Source organism: Leptidea sinapis, chromosome 4 (assembly GCF_905404315.1).
Source record: "Leptidea sinapis chromosome 4, ilLepSina1.1, whole genome shotgun sequence".
NCBI classification, from domain to species: domain Eukaryota; kingdom Metazoa; phylum Arthropoda; class Insecta; order Lepidoptera; family Pieridae; genus Leptidea; species Leptidea sinapis.
The window spans coordinates 5,957,899-5,982,101 of record NC_066268.1 but is presented as its reverse complement, the minus strand read 5'-3'; the positions used below and the strand labels follow the sequence as shown (position 1 = coordinate 5,982,101).

Here is a 24,203-nt window from a genome sequence, read left to right as displayed (position 1 = left end):
CACACAAGCATCTAATAGTTGTCGTAATAAAAAAGCTATTGTTCTTAGATAGTGCGGTATCTAGTTGTACCGGAGACGAATCCTTAATCTAAATACATAACATTAAAAATATATTTTAGCCTGTTAAACTGTCTCTATTTGGCAACAGAAACAACTACACAATTCTGGTTTCGTATAATGAGTGCAGTTTGTTGCAGTTAATGCTTTGCATTTCAATCTAATTTGCTTTTATAGCGGACAGTACTAGGAAGATAACGAGAGCAGAAAATAGAATGTCTTTTTTAGATTCAGAAGGTAGTACAGATTATCTTTACATTTTGAAAAGGTGTAAGCCAGTGGGAGGCTTCATTGCACAGGACCACAACGGTGCCTTTTTCTGCCGTGAAGTAGTAATGTGTAAACATTATTGTGTTTCGGTCTAAAGGGCGCCGTAGCTAGTGAAATTTCAAATGAGACTTAACATCTTATGTCTCGAGGTGACGAGCGCAATTGTAGTGCCGCTCAGAACTTTTGGGTTTTTCAATAATCCTGAGCGGCACTGCATTGTAATGGCAGGGCGTATCAATTATCATCAGCTGAACGTCCTGCTCGTAATTTATAAAAAGTTAAATAATTTGTATATTACAATGATGAGTAACGCAGAAAGACAATTTTTCTATCAATATTTTGTAGGCACTAAAACTTCGCATGATACGTTCACTCTAGAAAAAAATTGATAGTATCAATCGCAATAACTCAAATTCAAGAAGATAATTTTGTAGGTCATATAAACCCACTTGTGAATGTCAAAGTTGGAAAATTGAGCCTTAAAGACAAGAAGTGGCAAATAACTCATTGCCACTCTTTTAAATCTATATGGCTTCATCATCATTTTACAAATATTTTCAATTCAGTTTACGCAAAGGGATGCAACAAAGATATTCAGAAGATTAAACTTCGGCACATAAGTTAAAAAGTAAAAATAGCGGGTTGCACTCCGGGAGTGCCAGCAGATGTGAAAACTTGAACATTATCGTTGTGCATTATTCATAATTTCGCACGAATTGCTTTATTTATCATAACAAAAGTACTAGCATTTATGTGAGTAAATACAATATTCATTTATTGCGCTATCTTAGACAAAAATGGCAATTTATATTAGATAAAAAAAATTAACACTTCAGAACTATTACAATTATTTTACATTAGAAAGTTTATCTCTCAGAAAAATCAACTTTCATCCATAATTTCAATGACTGTCTTACGAATTTTCGATCAGGACACGTGTCCTGACGCGAGTATAACATTTTAACGCATGCCAAGATAAGTGCTCAATGCCTCTAGAGAAGTTTTCACTTCAATAAGCTGCTAAATACAGAGAAATGGTACAGAGGTCCGTCTCTGAATGTTTATAGTCAATGCTGATATTAATAATATATCAACTGAAGTAAGAGTTTGAGAATCTTTTTTGAATCTTATAACTTTTCTCCGAAAGTTTATTTTCCACAATTTCAACGAATTCTCGATCAGGGTCACGTCTCATGACACAAGTTTAACGTTTAAACCCTTTTCAAGAAAAGTGCTCGATAAGTTTTCACTTCAATAAGTAAATTTGTCTATCACTCGACAAACTCGTCACTTTGAAACATAAGATATAGAGTTTGAGTCTCATTACAATATTAATTTTACTAGATATGGCGCCCTTCTAACCCTCAACACAATACGGCTTGCAAATTACTGTTTTACGGTAAGAAAAGGCGTGACTGTGGTACCTACCTAGCTGGCATCCTGTCCTAAGAAGCCTTCCACTAGTAAAGATATTAATTTTTCAACATGCTTGTAAAGTGAGCCTTATAACATCGTTCGTAGGGCTATAAACCAAAACGTTACATACACGTACAAATAATATTACACACTAGTGCTTAATAAAATGATCCCTACAAAGGTAAGTTAGTACCCAACTGCAAATTATATGACAGTAAACAGAGCATTTTCAATTTAACCGGGTAACACAGTTTTTTTGTAACAACAAAGAGGTTTTATACCTCTGAAAATCCATTTACATTTATTGAATAAACGAATTTGTCCCTAATTAAGACGAAAAAACATTTATTAACTATTAACAAAATTATAAATAATCCACCATAATTTATTAAATATTTAAAACGTTTTATCACTAAAATTACGATTTTGAAGGAGGCTGTATGTCATAAATCACCTTACATTTTGCGTATAAAAAAAATATTGCACGATTTATGTCTGTCAAAACATGTCTTTTTTTTATTGTTTCTCGCAAATGTGTTGAAATAGTGCGTATGAAACTCGTGAGCAACTTGCTCACTCGGCTGATTTACGCCCTCGCCTGCGGCTCGGGCTGCAATCCACAGCCTCGAGTATAATGAGTCACTTAGCTCAAAAATTCTATCATTATATACTTAATTATACAAGTATTAATAAACTGTCTTTCCTCAAGTAAGTAATTAAATTATAACAAAGTTCGAAATTAATTACATACCAACGCTCTTGGCTCGGTCACAGTTGAAGTTATGAGACATAATGAGCCAATAAAAATTCTGCACTGGTCTTAATAGTACAGCGACGCTGGTGGAATGACACAAAGTTAGTTATGAATACACTATCAAATGATCCCTTAAAAGATTCTTGAACTTGGTATTACTTATTTGAATGACTCTGACTGCATCCTGAGTTGTATTTTCCGAAATCGTACCCAAACAGTTACAGCACAAGCTGAACATCAGCGCCTTTTATATTTAATAATGATTGTAATTCACAAATAAAATTTGAAAACAAAATTTTATGAACGATGCGGAACTCGAACCCACGACCTCTCGAGTTCCATGCCGGTGCTCTGCCAACTGAGCTAACCGTTCGAGTGACGTATCGTCTTAAAATCTTGTGTGCTTTGTTCAACACTCAGGTTGTGGCTTCATCGTGGAAAGGTAAAATTTTGTTTTCAAATTTTATTTGATCGTAGAAGTGAGTGAAGTGAGGTTGCCTTGTAGTTATATCAAAACAAATATATATATATATATTTTTTAATTTATATATCATATTACATATACCGATATAAAACTAGGTCAAATTAGCATCTAAAAAAACCACAAAGGTTAGCAACTAATGCTAATAACACTTAATAATACGTCACAACTCACAACTTATGCTATAAATTAAATGAACACAGTGAAAATATTTTAAAAGACTTAAAAACGTCATGAACATAAAATTGAACTTGTTATGTTTTTAAGGAGACACTCCTGGGATTAATTATTATTTCGATTTCTAGTGTATTTTGGTGGTAGTACTTCCCTAAACGAACACTTAAACGTTTAAATAATTTGTTAATTTTCACCACAAAACTTGTCTAAAAACACCTTGTTTGCCTGTTTTTGGCTTACCCTTCGCCTTAAGAATGTGTTTTTATTTTGACTTTGAATACCGAAGGGTTATATGAACCATGACCGAAACATGTAAATGCTGTAGCTGTATATTAGTCAAGTATTGATGGTTGCCATTGCTATCAATACACATTGGGCTAACGTTGTACAACTTTATCTAAATTCATCATCATTTCAGCCGGAAGACTGCCACTGCTTTGCAAAGGCCTCCCCTAAAGATCCCAATGACGATCAGTCCTGCGCTGCCCTCATCCATCTATTCCGGTGATCTTGGCCAGATCGTCGGTCCATCTTGACGGGGACCTACCGCCACTACGTCTTCTGGTAAGTGGTCACCATTCGAGAATTTTACTGCCCCTACGACCATCTGTCCGTCGAACTATGTGCCCTGCCCACTGCCAATTTAGTTTTCCAATTTTTTTAAAATAATTATGTTACAATAAATAATATAAACAAAAAAGAGATGAAACACTGGACGGTAGTAAATTTTTTTTGAGTTTATCAAAATTGATTTGTTTCTTAAATATTGTAGAGATAAAATTATATTGAATTCTTTTATTACAGAGTATTTAATAAATATTTACAAAAGCTTAGTATAGTTCGAGATGTTTTTCAGATACACCAAAATCGAAAGTGCCGTACGGCACACTATTCCCTCACCAAGTTGTGACACTTATTTTGTTTATAAGATGGTTTATTTTACATGGTCTTATAACTTGTTTCAATATCTTTTTGATACATTCACTCAAATCAACCTAATTATATGCAATCTTTTGCTACACGTTAAATAATACACATTGACAGAACGCTGCCTGAGCCCCAAAATCACGCCGCGTGTTCAGTTTCCCGGAACGAAACGTGGCTCTTTTCAGGTTTGGCAATCGCCTTGGGCGCGAGCGCTCGGCGAATGTGAATTTGTGTTTTCATAACATTCTTCTTTACAATCGTCATAGATATTAACATTTTTTGCATTTGGCAAGATTAAATTTATAATTCTATAACCATAAACTAAGTAAACAGTGGGAGGCTCCTTTGCACAGGAAGCTGGCTAGATTATGGGTACCACAACGACGCCTATTTCTGCCGTGAAGCAGTAATGTGAAAACATTACTGCATTAGTAGCTAGTGAAATTACTGGGCAAATGAGACTTATTATGTGTCAAAGTGACTAGTGCAATTGTAGTACCGTGTTGTAATTTTTTGGGTTTTTCAAGAATCCTGAGCGGCACTGCATTGTAATGGGTAGGCCGTATAAATTACTATCAGCTGAATGTCCTACTAGTCTCGTCCTTTAATTTCATTAAAAAAAAAAAAACAATTATTTTTCACTTTGCTCGGAAGAGGCGACAATGAAGTTGTCATAAAAACACCATGTTTTTGCACGGAACTTCTAAAAAGTTACGTCAAACTTCATGTAACTACTGTCGTAAATTACAAAGTTTTCCCGCATACAGATCTGTTTTATCTAGAACGTGGTCATACGTTGTATATATACATCATGATGTATGGAATAAGTCGATAATTATAAGCAGATCTCCTTGTTAATTTCTGATACATCTAATAAAAAGCCAGGACTGCCTGAGTAAAAATTGAAATTTAGTTTAGTATGAAACAGTATATTCACATCAGTTTGAAATAGTAATTACAATATGGCGACAAAGTATAATCCGGCTAAGTTTGAAAGCGAACAGTTGCTTTAAACTTAGTGGAGTTCGGCTTCTGTCATCTATCAATGATTAACCGTTTCATACAATCGCTTTTTTCTTAGAGAGTTTCGCTAGGCTGGTGTTTTTATCAAAGTACATAATATCTATTAGTTGTCGTAGTAGTGAAATAATAGCATTATTGTTAATTTTTTAGAATTAATGGAAAAATATTAATCATAAAACAATTCGATTTGGATAACCGCCTCGATGAAATTTTGATAAAGATTCGCTCGAAAAATTTGCAAGTCGTAAATAATTTAAATAAAAAGGGGATTTGGTTTTTTGCAAATAACTCAAATATTTATAAAGATTTTTGAAATCTATAAAAAGCAAATTGTTGTGGGACTAGTTATACAAATTTAATTTATAACTGGGACAAGCCCGCGAATTTTCGGGGTCCGTCCGAGCGCTTTTACCAACTGAGCCAACCGTTCGAGTGACGTGAATTGGGAAGAGCGCTCGGACGGTACCCGAGAGATTAGCTAGAGGGTTCTAATCAAGCATTATTAATAATTTTGGTTATAAATTTAATTTGTATATATCTTAAAAAAGATTGAAAACTAAAGATGGTTTCCTTTCTAAAAAAATACCCCTCGAATGCCGCGAAGTCCAATATTTCCACCACCACAGCCTATTTCGGTCAATTTAATAATAATAATATCTTATTTACACATATTAAATAACGTTTTCCCGTAATATGTATTATAACATCGCTTTTACGCTCATAATGCAAGATATTAAACAGACGTGCTTTTTGTCTTACATTACCACTAGGGTAGTAACTACGAATAATAAAAGTTATTCGTTAGGCCGTAATAAATGTTATATATCCCGGATAAGTTTGTGTCTCATTGCAATTTATATTTTGTATAACAGCTATATCCTATATGACGCTGGTGGCTTGGGCACAGGGAAGGGCGCCGTAGGTCTACTCTAATTCAACGAAAAACGAAGTTTCGATTGAAGTTTCGGATGTTTCCTTTTTTTTTTATGAAAATAAGGGACAAGACGAGCAGGACGTTCAGCTGATGATAATTGATACGCCCTGCCCATTACAATGCAGTGCCGCTCAGGATTCTTGAAACCCCCAAAAATTCTGAGTGGCACTACAACTGCGCTCGTCACCTTGAGACAAGATGTTAAGTCTCATTTGCCCAGTAATTTCACTAGCTACGGCGGACTTCAGACCGAAACACAGTAATGCTTACACATTACTGCTTCACGGCAGAAATAGGCGCCGATGTGGTACCCATAATCTAGCCGGCATCCTGTGCAAAGGAGCCTTCCTACTACGGTTCCATTCGTTTCGAAGTTGCGTCCCCAACGTCATTGTTTGACATTTCGAATTTCTAAACCTACTCTAATTCATTTACGTTGCGAACGAAAATATGAAGATGACAGCTGTTTGTTCGGAATTTTAACGTCAATTTGACGAAGCCAAAGATGTTAAATTCTGATTTTCATTTGTGTGTATTTTCTTGTGATTGTATGTTTCAAGAATGCTATTAATCGAGGCTGCTCTACTTGAAGAACATTAAGAACGTAGAAGAATCCGACGCGAACTCTTTAAATTAGTTGGATTAAAATAATGTTCATTTCAATCGTTCACCATTCGTTCACGAATATTGTCTATTGTTCCGAACTTCGTCGATGTGTCCTAAAACAAAATAGAGTAGGGTCACTACCGAAGCTTCGTTTAAATTTCGTTCGTTTACGAAGTTTCTATTCGGACAAAGAGATTAGACCCCCTGGTGTGGGATGCGACTTGCGTCGACTCTCTGCCTCCTTCTTATGTCCAAGTTACGTCAGTTGGTGCTGGGGCTGCTGTTTCGACTGCCGAAAACAGCAAGCATCGCAAATATGTCGGTCTCAGTGATTCTTACATCTTTGTGCTGTTTGGTGTCGAGACTCTTGGCCCGTGGAGCCCAGAGGCGCGGAGAATGTGCAAAGTACTGTCTTCGCGCCTCAATAAGGATACTGGATTTTGGTTTACGAATCAGCCTAGCTATCCAACGCGGAAATGCTGCCAGTATTCTTGGTACACTTCCACGTAATGGTAGTTTTAATTTTATGTAGTCATAGTAATGTAACAATAGTTATAAGATTTGTTTTCTTTGAATAACTATATCCAAAATATTATTATTTTTAATATCTAGTAACAAAAACTGATTATGCAGCTTTATTCAAGACATTGTGTAAGAATTCAAATTCAAATATTTTCATTCAAAAAAGGAACGCCAAAAACTAACACCCATGCAAAAAAGTATGCCTTAGACCTGAGACGAACGGGCGCAATAAACAGAACCGGCTTTTTTTTAAAATATCGATACAATATTACATCGTTCAAATTATTGATAATTATAAATGTTTTATTAGGGACACATTTATTTATTCCAAAAATGTAAATGTATTTCCAGCGTCATAAAACCTCTTTGTCGTTACAAATAAAAATGTATTACCCGGTTGAATTGAAAATGGTCTATTTACTTTCATATAATTTGCAGTTAGTAGCTGATTTAACTTTGTAGGGATAATTCTTTTATGCACTAGTGTGTAATATTATTTTGCATGTGTGTATATAGTTCGGTTTATGGCCCTAAGAACGATGTAATAAGGCTCACTTTACGAGCAAGTGTGTTGAAAACAGATAAAATTGGCGGTTTCTACCGCTCATTAGCACAGTAACAGTTAATAGGACACTCCACGTAGTATATTCCAGTCTTAGCAGTCACTTTAATCAAGCTATATTGAAAATGTATTAGTCTCTTCTAAAACATGCAAATAGAAGCAATAACATTCAAAATGTCCAAACAAGTACAATGTGTCACAAAGTTGTCGGCTTTTTCGTTAGTTTGAAAATGAGTTACAAATTTACCAGACTCTGTCCCTTTTTGAATTAGCATAACGAGTCCTATTACGTATTAAAAGAACTCAACTGTCTGTAAAATTCAAATTCAAATATCTTTATTCAAAATAGGATGTGACATCACTTATTGAAAGTCAAAAACAACCACTCATTCCCGAAACTAATGCCTCAAACCAGAGAAGAATGGGCGCAACAAACTCAACGGGCTTCTTTTTTTTCATCGAAAAAATATGTTTACAAAGTAATATTGTACAATTAAACTTATTACTTAATAGCCTGAGAGTGGTCGCTCCATTCCCAATTTGTGGTATCATTAATAAAGTCATTTAGGTTATAGTAACTTTTACCACACAAATGTTTTAAACAATTCTTTTGAATTTCGTAATACATTTGTTTCGTACATTTTTAGGATCGTGGTGTAAAAAAGGTCCATACTTATAACTTTTACCATTCATAAGTGTCATTTCCTTGACATAAATAAAAGAAGCTTAGATTATGGATTAGTCACCGCTACGCTCCAGCTAGATACCGCACGAGTAGTCCCAAAGTGCGGTAAGCACTTTATGCAGCGACAAAGTGGTCGTACTCCAGTCTCGACTCTCGAACAAAGCATGACGTTGACGTGCAACATGTTCTCTTAAACATTGCTTATAATTGAAACTAAAATGCCGGGTTGTGTAGTAAAACTTTGTAAAAATAATGCTACAAGAAAGAAAGACAATGGGATCACATATCATCAGTAAGTATTTTATTAATTTCATTGTAAAATAACTCGAAGCGTATGTTACAAAATTTAAAACATGCCATTGTGTGTCAAGTTGCCACGCACTCAAGCATCTAATAGTTACCGTAATAAAAAAGGTATTGTTCTTAGGTAGTGCGGTATCTTGTTGGAGCGCAGCGGAGACCGACCCTTAATCTAAGAAAATAAGTTATTTTGATTCCTTGATTTAATTAAGTATAAAATTAACCTCCTTCATTATGATAATTTTAATGTTTTTTATTATTTATTTTGTTACAAGTTTTCGTTTGGTGGTTGATTTTTCCAATTCATATTATGCGTTTATTCGACACTTTGTTGGTGTGACAACGGTGATCACTTACTATCAGTAAATCTGTGTGCATGCTCGTTTCTACTACTATTACGTCAATTGACTTTGTAAAATATAAGAAAATAATCATATTGTTATTTTTTTTGGAAACGAGGCACAACGAGCGCACGGGTCACCACCGTAACAGGTGATCGCCGCCGCCCACATTCTTCCCTTTATAAAAGTGTACACGCTATTTTTGAAGGTACCCAGGTCGTATCGTCCCGGAAACAACGCACAAGGAAGTTTGTTCCACAGCCTCGTAGTAAGTGGAAGAAAGCTCCTTGCAAACCGCACTGTGGAGGAACGCCACACATCCAGATGAAGATGATATCCTAATTAAAAATTATTTAAACAAAACAAATCTTATAACTATATTTACAATACTATGATTACATAGTGATGATATCCTAATCGTTCATATTAACTAATTTACATTAAAACTATATTTAAATGCTATGTATATTATATATGTATACATATATATACATTATCTATGTATACATTAAATTAAAACTATCATTATGTGGAAGCGTACCAAGAATACTGGCAGCATTACCGCGTTGGATAGCAAGGCTGATCTGTTGACTTGGGTTTCCAGTAAGGACCCTATTTAGGCGCGGAGATAGTACTTTGTACATTATCCGCGCCTCTGGGCCCCACGAGCCAAGCGTCTCGATCAAATGGCACAAAATTATATGACGCACTAAGACCGACATATTTGAGACGCTTACTGTCTTCGGCAGTCAAAGCAGCAGCCCTATCACCAACTGACGTAACTTGGACACGAGAAGGAGCCGGAGTGTCGACGCAAGTCGCGTCCCACACCAACGCCCTTCCCCGTGCCCAAACCACCAGGGTCATTCCATCAGGAAGAATAATTGATCATATTGTTATAATAAATCAAATGATATCCTAATTTATAGCGTTATTGTTCTTAAAACTCAGTTTAACATTTGCTAAATTGTGTAAGAGACTTATCGTATCTTATATTGCATACAATATCTCCGGTGTATCTTAGATTTTATCGAACTACACTTCTTATTACCATTTTATCGTGTTCATTGAGATACAATTATACAAAAGGTGTATGCGATCATAAACTCTATAATCTGTGATATAGAGAATAAATTTGATTGGTAGAACTCGAGTGAGTATCGATTGCTCTGATTCGCTGTTTCCTGTAGTTTTCTTGTGGTTTGAATAAGAATGTGTTTTGGTTAAGGAGAGTGCATTGAATATATACTTTAATAAATTTCCTGTCGAAAATTATGTATCTTCTTAAGGTAAATGCCATGAAATAGGGCGAGTGGTGATTTGAAATGAGTAAAAAGGCATTTTTTTTTAATTGATTCCTTTAGAATTCTTTTTAATGTCATTTTAAACACTAAACGCTTCGGAAACAAATGGCGCTCTGAGATAGAAGAAGCGGCGCAAGAAACTCTCCCAGCATTCTTTTTTGCGCTTTTTTTAAATAAAATATAGGATATTGAACTGTTTCACTTTGGTTTGGATAAATAAATATATATTATTATTATTCTTATTACTATAAAATAATCATAATCTAGTTGTCCCAGGTTGACCGATCACTTAGATATTCATCTGTGGAGTAGTAGGATTTACGACAGACCCATTATTTAATAAAATATTCAAACTTATTTATAGATAATGCCTGAACCGTGGCTGGGACTTTATTAAAAAAGTGAATACAGTTACCCATAAAGCTATTATGTATCTTATAAATTAAAACTAACGAGATGGAGTGGACGGGCCCGACTAAGTACAGCATCTTTCCTACTTGCGTTGATTCACGCATACTTAGTGTGAGTCCTGAAATGGGCTTCGCATCTTCGAATCTATCTTCTCTTCAAAAAGGCATTTAATATCACAAAATTGATTCCATTAGAATTATTTTTGTTGTCATTCCTTATATACTAGATACTACTACCGCTTCGGAAACAAATGGCGCTCCGAGAGAGAAGAAGCGGCGCATGAAACTCTATCTATAAATTTTATCTATACTATATTATAATCAATACTGACTACTGGGGATTTTTATAAGACCTATTTTCCTAAATAATATAGTATGTGAATGTAGTGTATATATAGTCAATGCATTGGTATGAGTCAGGTGGAAAAAACATTTTATAAATCAAGAAGTTTTATATTTGAGATCATATTATGCACAGCATTCATAGCTAGCTGGATATGTTGCTACGAGTACAAGAAACAAGTCTGTCCAACTGATGTTTATTCTTGGATATTTGCGTAACAACAGTAAGTATTGAAATACTTATTTCGATATCATAATTAAAATTTATCTGCAGATTGGTGGACATTGTGTCTTTAAAAAGCAGTGTCCAGTTTTTCCACTATTACTACTGCTATTCTATAGACCACTTCTTCATAGCGAATATTTGTGCCAGTGGCTTAATTCTACCACCGGATATTACGTCAAAATGCTTAATACCACCCGCATCACGTTGACGTCTGGTTTACCACAATCGCGCGATTTGCATAAAAAATCTTCCCTCGCACGGCAACTTAATGGAATCAATTAACGGCTGCTGTTTTCCCGAACAGATACGACTTAGGAACCTTCAAGAACGCCGACAACGTTTTTCTTGACAACAGTTGTTACGGATGTCCATGGGCGGTTGTCTCACCACTCTCCATGCCATGAGCCTCTTGCCCGTTTGCCTCCTCTTATATAAAAAAACGTTCATAACTATGCTGCTATCATGCATTTACACATTGGCTATAGAAACCCTGATGATGCAGGCCCCGTATTTATATAAAGATTCTCGCTTCAGTGCATGATCATATCAAACATTACAAACTTGAAAAAGAACAAAACTAGAATTCTCTCTATACAATATTTGGAATCATACATATATAGACGGCGTCAACGGCAGTAGGTCAAGATGACGCTCCCCTATGCGCTGGACAGACTAGAGCAAAGCCCTAATCAACACTCCCCTCAACACATGTGCCAGAGAAGCAACACCCACGGATAACTGGCGTTGAATCGTTCGTCGTTCGACGTGACCACGACTGCTCTAACAAGAGTAATCCGACGAAGAAGAAGAATATATATAAATCACAAAGAAGTCTTACAAATTGTATTCATCAGTAACCACAATAGGTGACGATGGGAAGAGTTTTAAATCAAGCGAGCATGGGTTACTAGATGGTCGGGATCAAAAGATATTTATGTCAAATCATTTCACATGGATAGAGTTACATTGAAAATGAGATTTACTCACTAGAACGTAACAAAAATAGGAGGAGATACGCGAGGGACGAACGAGTCGTCACTAGTAATAAATAAAACGGCAATACTTCAAGCCGGCCTACAATGCACAGGTCCGGCCACACATGGAGTATTGCTGTCATCTCTGGTCTGGCGCACCCCAGTATCAGCTCGATCCATTTGACCGCGTGCAGCTTGTATTTTTGGGACCCAGTTCTCTGTGAAAGTTGCGTAGACACGTCGCTTTATTGTGTCTTATACCGCATTTATCACGTGGAGTGTTCTGAAGAGCAGTTTCACCTGATTCTTGCGGCCGAATTCCACCTTCGCACGACACGCCACATGGATAGGATATCATCTCCGCCATCTGGATGTGTGGCGATCCTCCATAGTGCGGTTTTTAAGGAGCTTTCTTCCATGTACTACATAGCTGTGGAATAAGCTTCCTTGTGCGGTGTTTCCGGGATGATACGACATGGGTACCTTCAAAATAAGCGCGTACACCTTCCTTAAAGGCCGGCAACGCTCCTATGATTCCTCTGGTGTTGCAAGATAATGTGTGTGGCGGTGATCACTTAACACAGGGTGACCCTAACACTCGTTTATCCTACTTTTCCATAAAAAAGAGAAAAAAAATCCTAAAAATATTTTTTCTAAATATACACGTTAATATTTTACTGTAAAATCAGATATTCAACAGGAAGAAAGACTATTTTCAATAAAAAAACTCTTAACGTAAGTCTTTTTAATTATTGCTACTACAATCAACTAAGTACACTCGCAAACAGTTGTGCATTTAGCACTGTGTTTGTTTTGAGTGAATGGACGGTCAGCAGGGTGAATAGCTCGCACTCCAACGGTCAAAGAACTGATAGCAATGTCCATTACGGACGCTTCTATATCGGTGATATGGAGGCGTCCTTTGAATAAACAACGTACTGGAGTGTAGTGACTTTTATTCGAAACAGAAACAGTAATTTTTTCTTTTATAATTATTTGGGTAAGGAGGATGGCGAGAATGCATGTATTTTGGGACCCACTTAAAGAAGTGGCGTACATTATGGAAACTTATAAATAACTGTAGAACGCTACAAAAGAAAAAAGCAAATCGTAAAAGTAAAATATAACCTAACATTATTAATCAATATCTACATAGTGGTCCAAAAGTCCGTTAATATTTGAATCGGTTGCCGCGTCTAGCAACGGCGGCGGAGGGGAGTGGAGGAGTTACGCATTGCAAGAGCGGCCAATGGGAATTTAGTACCATGGCGTCGTTCAGCAGTAGTCAACGTGCGTTTTGTGTACGCGAGTACTATCGAAACAACGATTCTGCGACCTTAGCTCAACGAAAGTTTTGCAATCATTACAAGATACGACACAAAAATCAAGCTCCATCGTGCTCTATAGTGTTTATTAAAAAATGGGTGCTCAAGTTTGAGAAGTCGGGTTCAACAATGGATTTACCTCGATCTGGCCGGCCTAGAACGTCCAGGGACCCCGAAAACGTGGAGCGAGTAAAATCGTCTGTTCGTGACCAACCTGGACTTTCAACTCGAAAGCGGTCTGCTGTCCTTAACGTGCCAAGATAATGATGTATTAAACCGCATTCTCAAGAAAGATTTAAGTCTACATTCCTATAAAATCCAAATGGTGCAGGAGTTAAGGCCTCAGGACCATGCCACTAGGTTGCAGTTTGCGATGATAAAAATGGTAGAGGGATTCACCAGTTTTACAAAAATTTTTTTCTCAACGAGGCACACTTCCACCTAAATGGGCATGTTAATAGACAAAATTGTCGTTATTGAAGTGACACTATGTCATGGCGATAAAAAACCCCGGCATTCCAGCCAACCAACCCAGTAACTCTTGACGAATTAAAGGATCGTATTCGCACAGAAATCCAAAACATCTCAACAGAAACATGTAAAGCTGTTATTAAACTATGTTAAATATTATGTTAAATTTCCGCTCTAGATTGCAGCAATGCCAGAATAATGAAGGATTGCATATGGATGAAGTGATTTTTAAGATATAAATTCCCCTTTTGTTTACTATCGAAAACAATAAACAATTTTTATCTACTGTAATTAGTTTTTTTTTAATCATCACTCCAATTATAAACGGACTTTTGGCCCACCCTGTATTATTTAATCAATAATTTGTATCTTATGTCTATGCCTAATTACTGTCTGTTAAAGATAATGTAATATATATGTGTACAAAAAATTTTAAAAGCTTAAAAATAAAAAAGCTCCTTTATTTCAGTCTGGTTAGGAGTATCTTGGAATATGGTTCAGTTGTCTGGTGTCGTCACTATGCTACGCCTATCCTTAGACTGGAACGTATTCAGAAGCGATTTCTATGGAATTAGTGCCGAGAAGGCAAGAAAATTTCTTCTTACAAAGAAAGGCTGGCCATCTTTAAAATGACTACTTTGGATGAACGTAGAGAATTTCTGGATCTACTGTTTGCTCATAAACTATTGAACGCCTTTATCGACTGCCCCGAATTGCTAAATAATTTAGTCTTAGAGTACCAGTAAGAATTACATGTAAGCCTATTACTCCACTTTGTCCTCCACTTCATCGAACGATCCTAGGTACCAATTCATCAGTCCCACGATTATGTAAAATTTTAAATACTTATAGCGTAGCTGATATTGACATATTTGCTGATACCTTAGCCAAATTCCGCAAGACCATTTGCAGCATCAATGGTAATCTTTAATAATGTTATAATTGGAAAATTAATGTAACTGCGTATAACTATGTAACCTACTCATCCATTAATTTAAAAAGAATGTTTAATTTAATAAGTTACTTATTCTATATAATACCTAAAATTAATTATTTCTGTTCATGCTGTGTTTAATTGTAAGTAATCACTACATTTAGTTCCTGGTTTTTAATTCAACTTTTTCTATTTGTGTGTATTATTGTAAGTGATTGTAATTAAACCTAATAAATAAAAATAAAAAAATATGTGGAAGGTCGGCCAGCAGCTAATAATTGAGGATTCACAATTCATTCTTTTTTACACGATAGTTACACTTCGACATTTAGCTCAAATTGTTAACACTCATGTAACAATCTGATATCCTCTTGGGCTACAGTATAATAATATAGATTACGAAGCTAGCGATCCCTGTTTTGATTCCCAATATGAGCATAAGTTTTGGTCAGGACGTACGACAACCAACACGTACACAACCGTGTGTCCAGTTAACGGTTTAACGGTATATCGCCCAAGCTAACTCCATGCACTTCGTCAAAGTTGGCTAGCAAATGTCAAGTAACACGTCTACGCCATGCAAATTCTGATCACTTACAAACGCTGTCTAGAATTTTACTTAAGGCTGCATTTAGTGCGCGCTGACGTCGGTCAAGCGTAGCTATAAAAATAAACACATATGAACGCGTACAGTCTAGCGCTGAAGAATTGCTACGCGCGTACAGCTACGTTGCGATGACGTAAATGGTCGGTCGAGCTCTTCGGTCCGACGTACGACGGTCTGCCGACGCGCTATTGCAATAAATAAGAGCGTTCAGTGCAACGCCGAATGAGAAAGCGACCGTTCGGTCAAAAATCGTAAACAAAAATTCATGTTTTCGCAATTTCAAATATATTGAACAAAATTCTATTTCAATTAGGCGCTCTATAATAATTGGGGGAACTTTATATCTTCTCCATCTTTTATTTAGTGATCGTTTGCGTAAGTAGTACGCACATATGAAAGTGGTTATAAATGAATTAATTTTTTATACGCTCTTTATAAGCTTCACCTGTATGTATGTTTGTTTTGATGCGCATCATTTCTCGCGCACCTTTCACTTTCTTGTATTTTGAAGCTTTATTATATTATTGAAATTGATTTATTATTATACTTTCATAAAGTTATGTGAAAATTCTATAAATTATGGAAGAAAGTGGTGCAAATAATAGTGTCGGAAAATCTGATAAGCACGTGGGTACTAAGTAAGTTACAATTCATACTTTTATATGACATGTATTGTATATATAAACATGTGTGCTTTGTATTTATTAAACATTGAATTTGTATGAAAATTTATATAAGCTATGCACATAATTAAATGTTTGATTTTGATGAGCGCATTTCACGCCTAATAGGCAATTTTTAACCTAACCTTTTATTTTATTTTTGTAATATCTATATATTTTTTTTAAGTTATTATGATTTATTTTCCATTAACTATTTTTGTGGTTTCAGTTATGATAATTAATGATTTGATTATCATGTAAGATCTACTTAAATATAAAATATTTGATACATAATAATAATAATAATAAATTTCTTTATTGGGGCAACAGAGGCCCGTATTTTGTTAGTAACAGGCTTATAAAACTATGTTAGTATATTACAATTTCTACGATTTGCATAATATAATATAATTTATACTTAATATATAATTCAATATAATTTATTCTTAAAACATAATTAAAACATAGGATAACTTTGATAACAATCTGAGACAGCATGTTTTTATCGGACAAGAACTTGAACGAATCGTTGCAGTATCGGCGAATTCAGTTTTCCCGCTATCATATTCAGGATAATGTTTGAGCTCGAACGCAGCCCTGCCAGGACGGATGACGTCCTTTTCCTTATGATGGCATAGAAATCGTCCATTCGTGTTTCAGCAAACATGCCTGATGCCAAACAAAACCGCGGCAAGCCCAGCAGCATCCTGAAACTGTTGTTATACTGCACCCTTAGCGTGTCGTAGTAGAAGGTTTGACAGTAGGCTTTAAACAGCGTAATTTTTGCTTCCTTGCTACGTGAACCTCGGGCCAACATATTACGCCTTACGGCTTAGGCTCTTCAATCTCGTTCTATGTCCACCTGGTCCCTTAGCTCCTCCGTAACATAATGACCTAGATATTTGTACTGGGTAACTCGTTTGAGTAAAGTCCCATTGAGTAATAATATTTCCCCGAATAGTCGTAAAAAATGTAAATAACATTAAAATATTTATATTCTTCAAGAATTTTCATTAATGCGTTTATTTTCACTAACATATGATGTCGATCTTTTTTAATTAATACGCTTTGATTAGCTTCTGCTGTATGTCTGTTTGTAACCGACTCCATTGGACTTGATTTTGTTTAGTACCTGTTCAAAGACAATCATTCTTGAGGAGTAAACTCCATTCGTGAGTCGGAGCTGACACACACACTTTTTTTTAACTCCTATTTATTTCTTCAATTGTACATGCGCAATCAAGTTTGCCGTCGGTCGGCGTGTAACTGTACGCGCTAAGCTCGACCGACGACAGCGCTCACCATCGGTCGAACACTAAATCCAGCCTTAGGTATTTTTATACCAACAATTACTATTATTATAATTACATTGTCATTATTTTCCAAGAGTGTCCAGTTATAATTTTACGACGAGAGGTGTTTACAGTAAACATTATATTTCATCACGCGCCCATTCTCAATTAATATTACAAGTTCTCAATTAATTGACAAACTAAATATTATTCAGTGGAGAATAAAGCTCTTAGTAGCAACTACAACAAACAACCCGAAAATTCCTTATAATTTAGAACATGAATTTCTATAGAAATTATTTATTGCTCCGGCCATGAAAATGGGGAAAAATAAGTGGAACACTTAATAGAAAACAGGTGTGTTCATTTGATAGCACTTGAACTGTTTACGAGAGCTGGTTTACAGAACGAAGATTTAATATTTCATACGATACAAGTATTTATAAAACTTGTAAATCTTGCTATTGGATACAATACCTTAGATTTTTTATGCCAATACGCCCTGCCCATTACAATGCAGTGCCGCTGAGGAATCTTGAAAAACTCAAAATTTCTGAGCGGCATTACAGTTGCGTTCGGCAACTTGAGACATAAGTTATTAAGTCTCATTTTTCCCAGTAATTTCACTATCTACTGCGCCCTTCAAACCAAAACAGTAATGCTTTCATATTACTGCTTCACTGCAGAAATAGGCGCCGTTGTGGTACCAATAATCTAGCCGGCATCCTGTGCGAAGCAGCCTCGCACTGGTAAATTTGTTAGATAATTTTCTACGTCTAGAATGAAAGAGCAACTGCTGTTAGTGTGCGTAACAAGCTACGTCTTACACTCGCGATACGTATGTCACTCCGTTTCAATGTGCGTGCGTTGCTGAAAATAGAGGTTAATAGTTCACCGCAATTTTTTTCACAGCTGTCACAGTGTATCTAGACGCATAAATTATCTAAGTTAAGATACCTATATACCTATATAATACCAAACTTTTAGTTTGCATGGAAAAGGCATGATGATGATGCATTTTACTTTGTTAGTGCGCTTGTCTTTTTATTCAATCCTTTTGTTCACGCCATCTTATCCTGCCATAAACAGCCCATTTAAATTCCACAATCATTTACCCCCTTATTCATAATAGTCTGCTAACTTAAAGCATTGCTAATTCTCACTCTGTCTTCTATTGACCTAAGTCAGAATGAGAAAAAACAGTCCTTAGCGGTTGTTTAAAGTTAGCGGACGTTTATGGATAAGGGGGTTAATCAGGTTTTCTACCAAATACTATTAACAGTCCTTTAAAAATGACGTATAAAAGTTTATGATAAAATACGTTGCATTGTTTATGTAGTTTTTATTTTATCAATTAATGACATGTTGTAATTATTAAAGAATGATAAATTGACCACATTCAGTTGAAGCATAAAAGTTCGGTTAATATTACAATAAATGACAATTTTTGTTTTCAAAAATGTAGGAAAGAAAAGCAAAGGCGTCGTTGTGGTACCCCATAATCTAGCCGGCATCCTGTGCAAATAAGAATCCCACTGATAATATGATTGTATATATATGATAATAATTCATTCAAAACAGCTAATTTATCAAAGCAATATTATAAATTTTATCGCTTCCTTGAAAGCATCCGATAAACGATGGTTCATCTCATATGCAGAAAACTTTGAAACAAACAATTTTATGGGAAACTATTTTAAATATTCAAACTGAATTTTCCTGGATACAAGCTTCAGATTTCTAACACTTCTCTAACAAACAAATCGATTTTATAGTGACTGAAGACAGTTATAACTTTCTTCAGATATTCTTAATATTCTTAATATATTAAGAAATATTCAAATTGTGTATATTACCCATATATGTACCCCACTGCGCCACTACCACTTCAGTTTCGCAATCATTTGGGCACATAGCTCGATCAAAGAGGATGTAAATAATACGTAATAAGAGACGGGACTGCCTAAGTAAAAACTGAAAGTTAGTTTAGTATGAAACGTGCAGTGATTTAATATACGTTTGAAATAGTAGTAATTACAGTATCGCGATTGGCCAGGAAGTTCCAGCTTAGTTTGAAAGCGAACAGTTGCATAAAATGATGTGGATTATAGCCGTCATCTGTCAATCTATCAATGACTGCGCGTGTCATACAATCAGGTGAATTGCTATTTTCAGAGAGTGTTTGCTAGCCTGAGCTCGATGGACAGATGGCCGGTGGGGCAGTAAATTCCTCGAATGGTGACCACGTACCGGAAGACGTAGCAAGCAGTTGGTAGGCCCCCCACAAGATGAACCGACGATCAAGATTGCTGGAATACGTTGGATGAGGCCAAATCTTTGGGGGAGGCCTTTGCCTAGCAGTGGACGTCTTACAACATTTGAAGAAGCTGCTTCATTTAATCACGATAGGCAACGTTTAGGAATAGAGGCTGGATGAAGAAGAAAATCTTGGCTACGGAATAACTTGGAGTGGATCTGGATCCTGAGTGGATGGAGGAATCCAAAAAGATGACCACCGGCCAATTTTATATTATATTGTTATATGCAGTAATATAATATGAAGCAGTTTTATATTATATTATTACTAGGTGACCCGACAGACGTTGTTCTGTACATAATAAATAAAATACTGTTTTTATGAATCTTTCAATAATATTTCATAACATCAAGAATTATTTCGTAAAATAAGCTCCCTGTTGTTATTATTAAATGATTGTTTCACAGCAGTCAAACCGTGTGTCAATCGATTCTCTCATAGAAAATATGTACATACAAAACAAATACCTTCTAATATTATAAATGTGAACATAAATTTGTTTGTTATGCTTACACGCCTGAACTATTCAACCGATTTCGATGAAATTTAATAAAAGATAAAATAGAGCTTTGAAAAGGACATACAGGACAAGGAAGGACAGGCTACCTTTTATTGAAAAAAAAAAAATGAAGTGAAAATTTCATGATACCAACCTCGCTATAATGAAGTTTTCACTTTTTTTTCTGCTTTTTTACGGAAGATGAGTATAATCCGATTTTAAGTGATCACCGCAGCCTATCTCTTGTAACACCAGAGGAATCACAAGAGCGTTGCCTTCCTCATAAAGTGTCAAAAAACGTCCCATCAACAAGACTGATTAATGACCCACTTTACTGATAATCCTTTTAAAATCATAAAAACAGTTAGGTTTATATTTGCACGAAAAGTATTGTATGACAATTAGTGGACTGTTATTGCGTAATAAAATAATAACAGTTACTTAGGATCTGTATGTTCAAGAAAATTTCGACCTACTTGTAGGAAAATGACATTAAGGCCTGAATTGACATTGAATACCAACGTTGAATGGCGAAAATTCACTCTAGTTATAACCGTTTTTCTCCAAATTAATATATCTAGCAGTTCTTAAAAAAATATATATTACTAGCTGACCCAGAAAACGTTGTATTGCCAATATTAAAATCGCGATACAAAAGTTACTTGAATTTGTATATATTTTTAATGTAAAAAAAATTAAAAAAAAAAAATGGCGTGGACGCTTAACATTTAGGGGGATAAAAAATAGATGTTGTCGGATTCTCAGACCTACCCAATATGCACTCAAAATTTCGTGAGAATCGGTCAAGCCGTTTCAAAGGAGAAACGGCTTGACTACAAACACCGCGACATGAGAATTTTATATATTAGATAGTGTATGATGTAATAATACGTCGAATTATTGTTGTACTTTTTAATTTCTAGAATCGCGTAACGTAACTAAAAGTTATAAATCGACCTCGATTTTTCGAATTTTCAGTTTAAACCTAAATAAACGTCCGGTTAATATTATGTTTGTTTCCAAAAATGCACAAAAGAAAATAACATCGAGTGGTTGTCTTAGTTTGTTTTGTCATCAATGATTATTCATTAAAGTATCTGGCAAGGCCTTAAGGTGGGTAAAGATTAAATTTTATCGATTTTATATTATGAATTCGAAAATCGAAAACGCATAAACACGTGGCCAGCGGGTCTAGTCTGTTTTTTATCGGAGTAGGTGACGGATAAATAAAATAAAACTAAAAACCCGCTTTTAATTTGGTTTATTTATGTGTTTTTTTTTTTAAGTATTATTCTTAAGCATTGTTGAATTAAAAATTCTTTTTGTATTCGAAAATTGTTAAATATTAGATAAGTCAATTGAAGATAATGGTTGAAATTTAAAATTAACATCAATTCCTGCCTTATAGACGATAGATGAAAATTATATTAATTAACAACATTTCTTATTTTGCGAAATGAAAAATGGAATAATTTAATTTAATAATAATAATAAATTTAATAATGATGAATAATCAAATTAATGTATTATCATCGGTCCTCGATAAATCTATGAAGTTTGAACAAAATCTGGCTGTTTAAAGTGGGTCAAAATCGCGCCCAAATGAGTCAGTTACAAACAAACATGCATACAGTTGAAGCTAATAAAAAGCGTGTAATAAAAAGAGATGATCTATTTATCGCCTATTATCGGATATTAAAAGTTTCAATATAATTTGAGTTGTAAGATAAATATGCTCAAACAAAGCTTAAGTATTATTTTTAAAATAACAGTTAAAATATTACTTTTACATCGCTATAGAAATTACTGGTCATATTTAAAAAAAATCTCTCGTCTTGATTTTTATTAAGCCTTACTTTTTATTTAACTTAATTACTTACGTAAGTATTATTATTTTTAACCGACTTCAAAAAGGAGGAGGTTCTCAATTCGATCGGATTTTTTTTATACCGATTATGCTGAGATTTATGATCCGATTTACGTAGTTCGAAGCAGAATAGATGCCATTTGGTTCTATAAAAATTTTACATAGTTTGGCACAGTAGTGTTCATTTTATGAACATTTTTTATGGAAATTTTTGTCTACGTGCATGATATGATTGTTTTTTTTTTTTGTGTACGACTTTTTAAAGTTTCAAAACAGCAGTAAAATTAGGTACTCCTGATTAAAATGCGCATAAAAGGCATTGTCCTATGCCTATAAGACTAGGATTTTGAATTTATTGTGTAATAATCGTCTTGGTGAAAATTTCCTAACACAAATTATATATGGGTGAAGGTAACATTAGTAATTTTTTAAACGTTATAAAAAATTAATATACGTTCACGAAAATCGTCATATTTATGCTCTTAATAGCGATTTTCATTATTATAACACTAGAAATAAAGGATTGCTTGTAACTAATTCTAGTAGGCTTCATAAGATACATAATAGCTTTAAGGGTAAGTAAATGTACACTTACGTAATACACTTTTATAAAAAAGTCCCAGTCACTATTCAGGCATCATCTATACATATAAATAAAATTGGAGTGTCTGTTTGTAATATTGAAATAACCGTTTATTACTACATGTATCTGAATATATATACGGTACATACACCAAAATAACATTTTTTACAATTTTTGTCTGTCTGTTCTGTCTGTTTGTTCTGGGTAATCTCTGAAATGGCTGGACCGATTTTGACGGGACTTTTATTGGCAGGTAGCTGATGTAATTTACGTGTGTTTATTTTGGAAAAATAAAGTAATGTTGCAATGTCCAAGTAACGGTTTAACTCTAAAAATAATTTATATGGCCAAACCACGTTTACTGGGTCAGCTAGTCTATAACTAAATAAGTTTAAATGTTTTATTAAAAAAAGGCTCTGTTTTAAGTTCTTCTACTCCACAGCTGAATATCTAAGTGATCGGACAGCCTGGGACTAGATTAGATTGTTTTATAGCGATAAAAATGACTGTACACTGTTGTATATTTTTGTTAAAAAGAGCGCAAAAAAAAGAATGCTGGGAGAGTTTCTTGAGTCGCTTCTTCTCTCTTAGAACGCCATTTGTTTCCGAAGCGGTAGTAGTATCTAGTATATTAGAAATGACATCAAAAATAATTCTAAAGGAATAAATTTTTAGAAAATAAATGTTTTTTTATGCCTTTTAAGTGTTAAGTAAAAACTACAAGATTAAATCTTATTAAAAATATTTACTTACCATATCATCATAAAAAGGCATTAGGATGGTTAATATCCTCTTTATATGGTGGCATAATGTCCAGTTCAATTGAATGCCGTTACAAACTGGCACATTTGACACATTATAGTTCTGACTCAAAACCAACCTATCCGATCCACCTATTTTGAAAATACACAATAACCAATAAAAACACACGTCACGCTTACAAAATTACGATTAAACGGAGAAGTTTCGTTGCGGAAAATAAGCGAGCGACATACGTCCGTTCAGATCGGCGGTTGAAATGCGACTGAAACGTTCAGCACTTTAGAATTACACAGAAACATCTTGTTGATACTTATCTGGATTCGGCGCGTATCTTGTCGATAAAAAGCAATTATTTTACAACAATAATGGTATTTCACAATTTCATGTAGAAGAACTCTTTATCTGTGAAACGTAATTTTATGGTTTGCTGAATGCGGTGTTTCGTTACGTTTTTTGACACGAATTATGATTTATGTCGTTCTATAAGACTATAAGAGCCTGTGAAATGATTTTCCTCATTTCATTTTCCTGATATTTTGTTAAATCTGCAATAATAATAGGCTTTTAAGAGAA

The 24,203-nt window shown here is 34.8% G+C and overlaps 1 protein-coding gene across 1 annotated transcript in view; it reads right to left on the bottom strand.

Moving 5' to 3' along the window:
• LOC126979768 (neuropeptide F receptor) overlaps window positions 1–23,873 on the bottom strand; it is a 136,291-nt gene extending 112,418 nt beyond the window's left edge. The window contains exon 1 of the mRNA XM_050829291.1: window positions 23,622–23,873. Within this exon, the coding sequence (XP_050685248.1) occupies window positions 23,622–23,642 (21 nt within the window). The 5' untranslated portion in view covers window positions 23,643–23,873. The remainder of the gene's footprint in view (window positions 1–23,621) is intronic.
• Window positions 23,874–24,203: the final 330 nt, after the last annotated feature.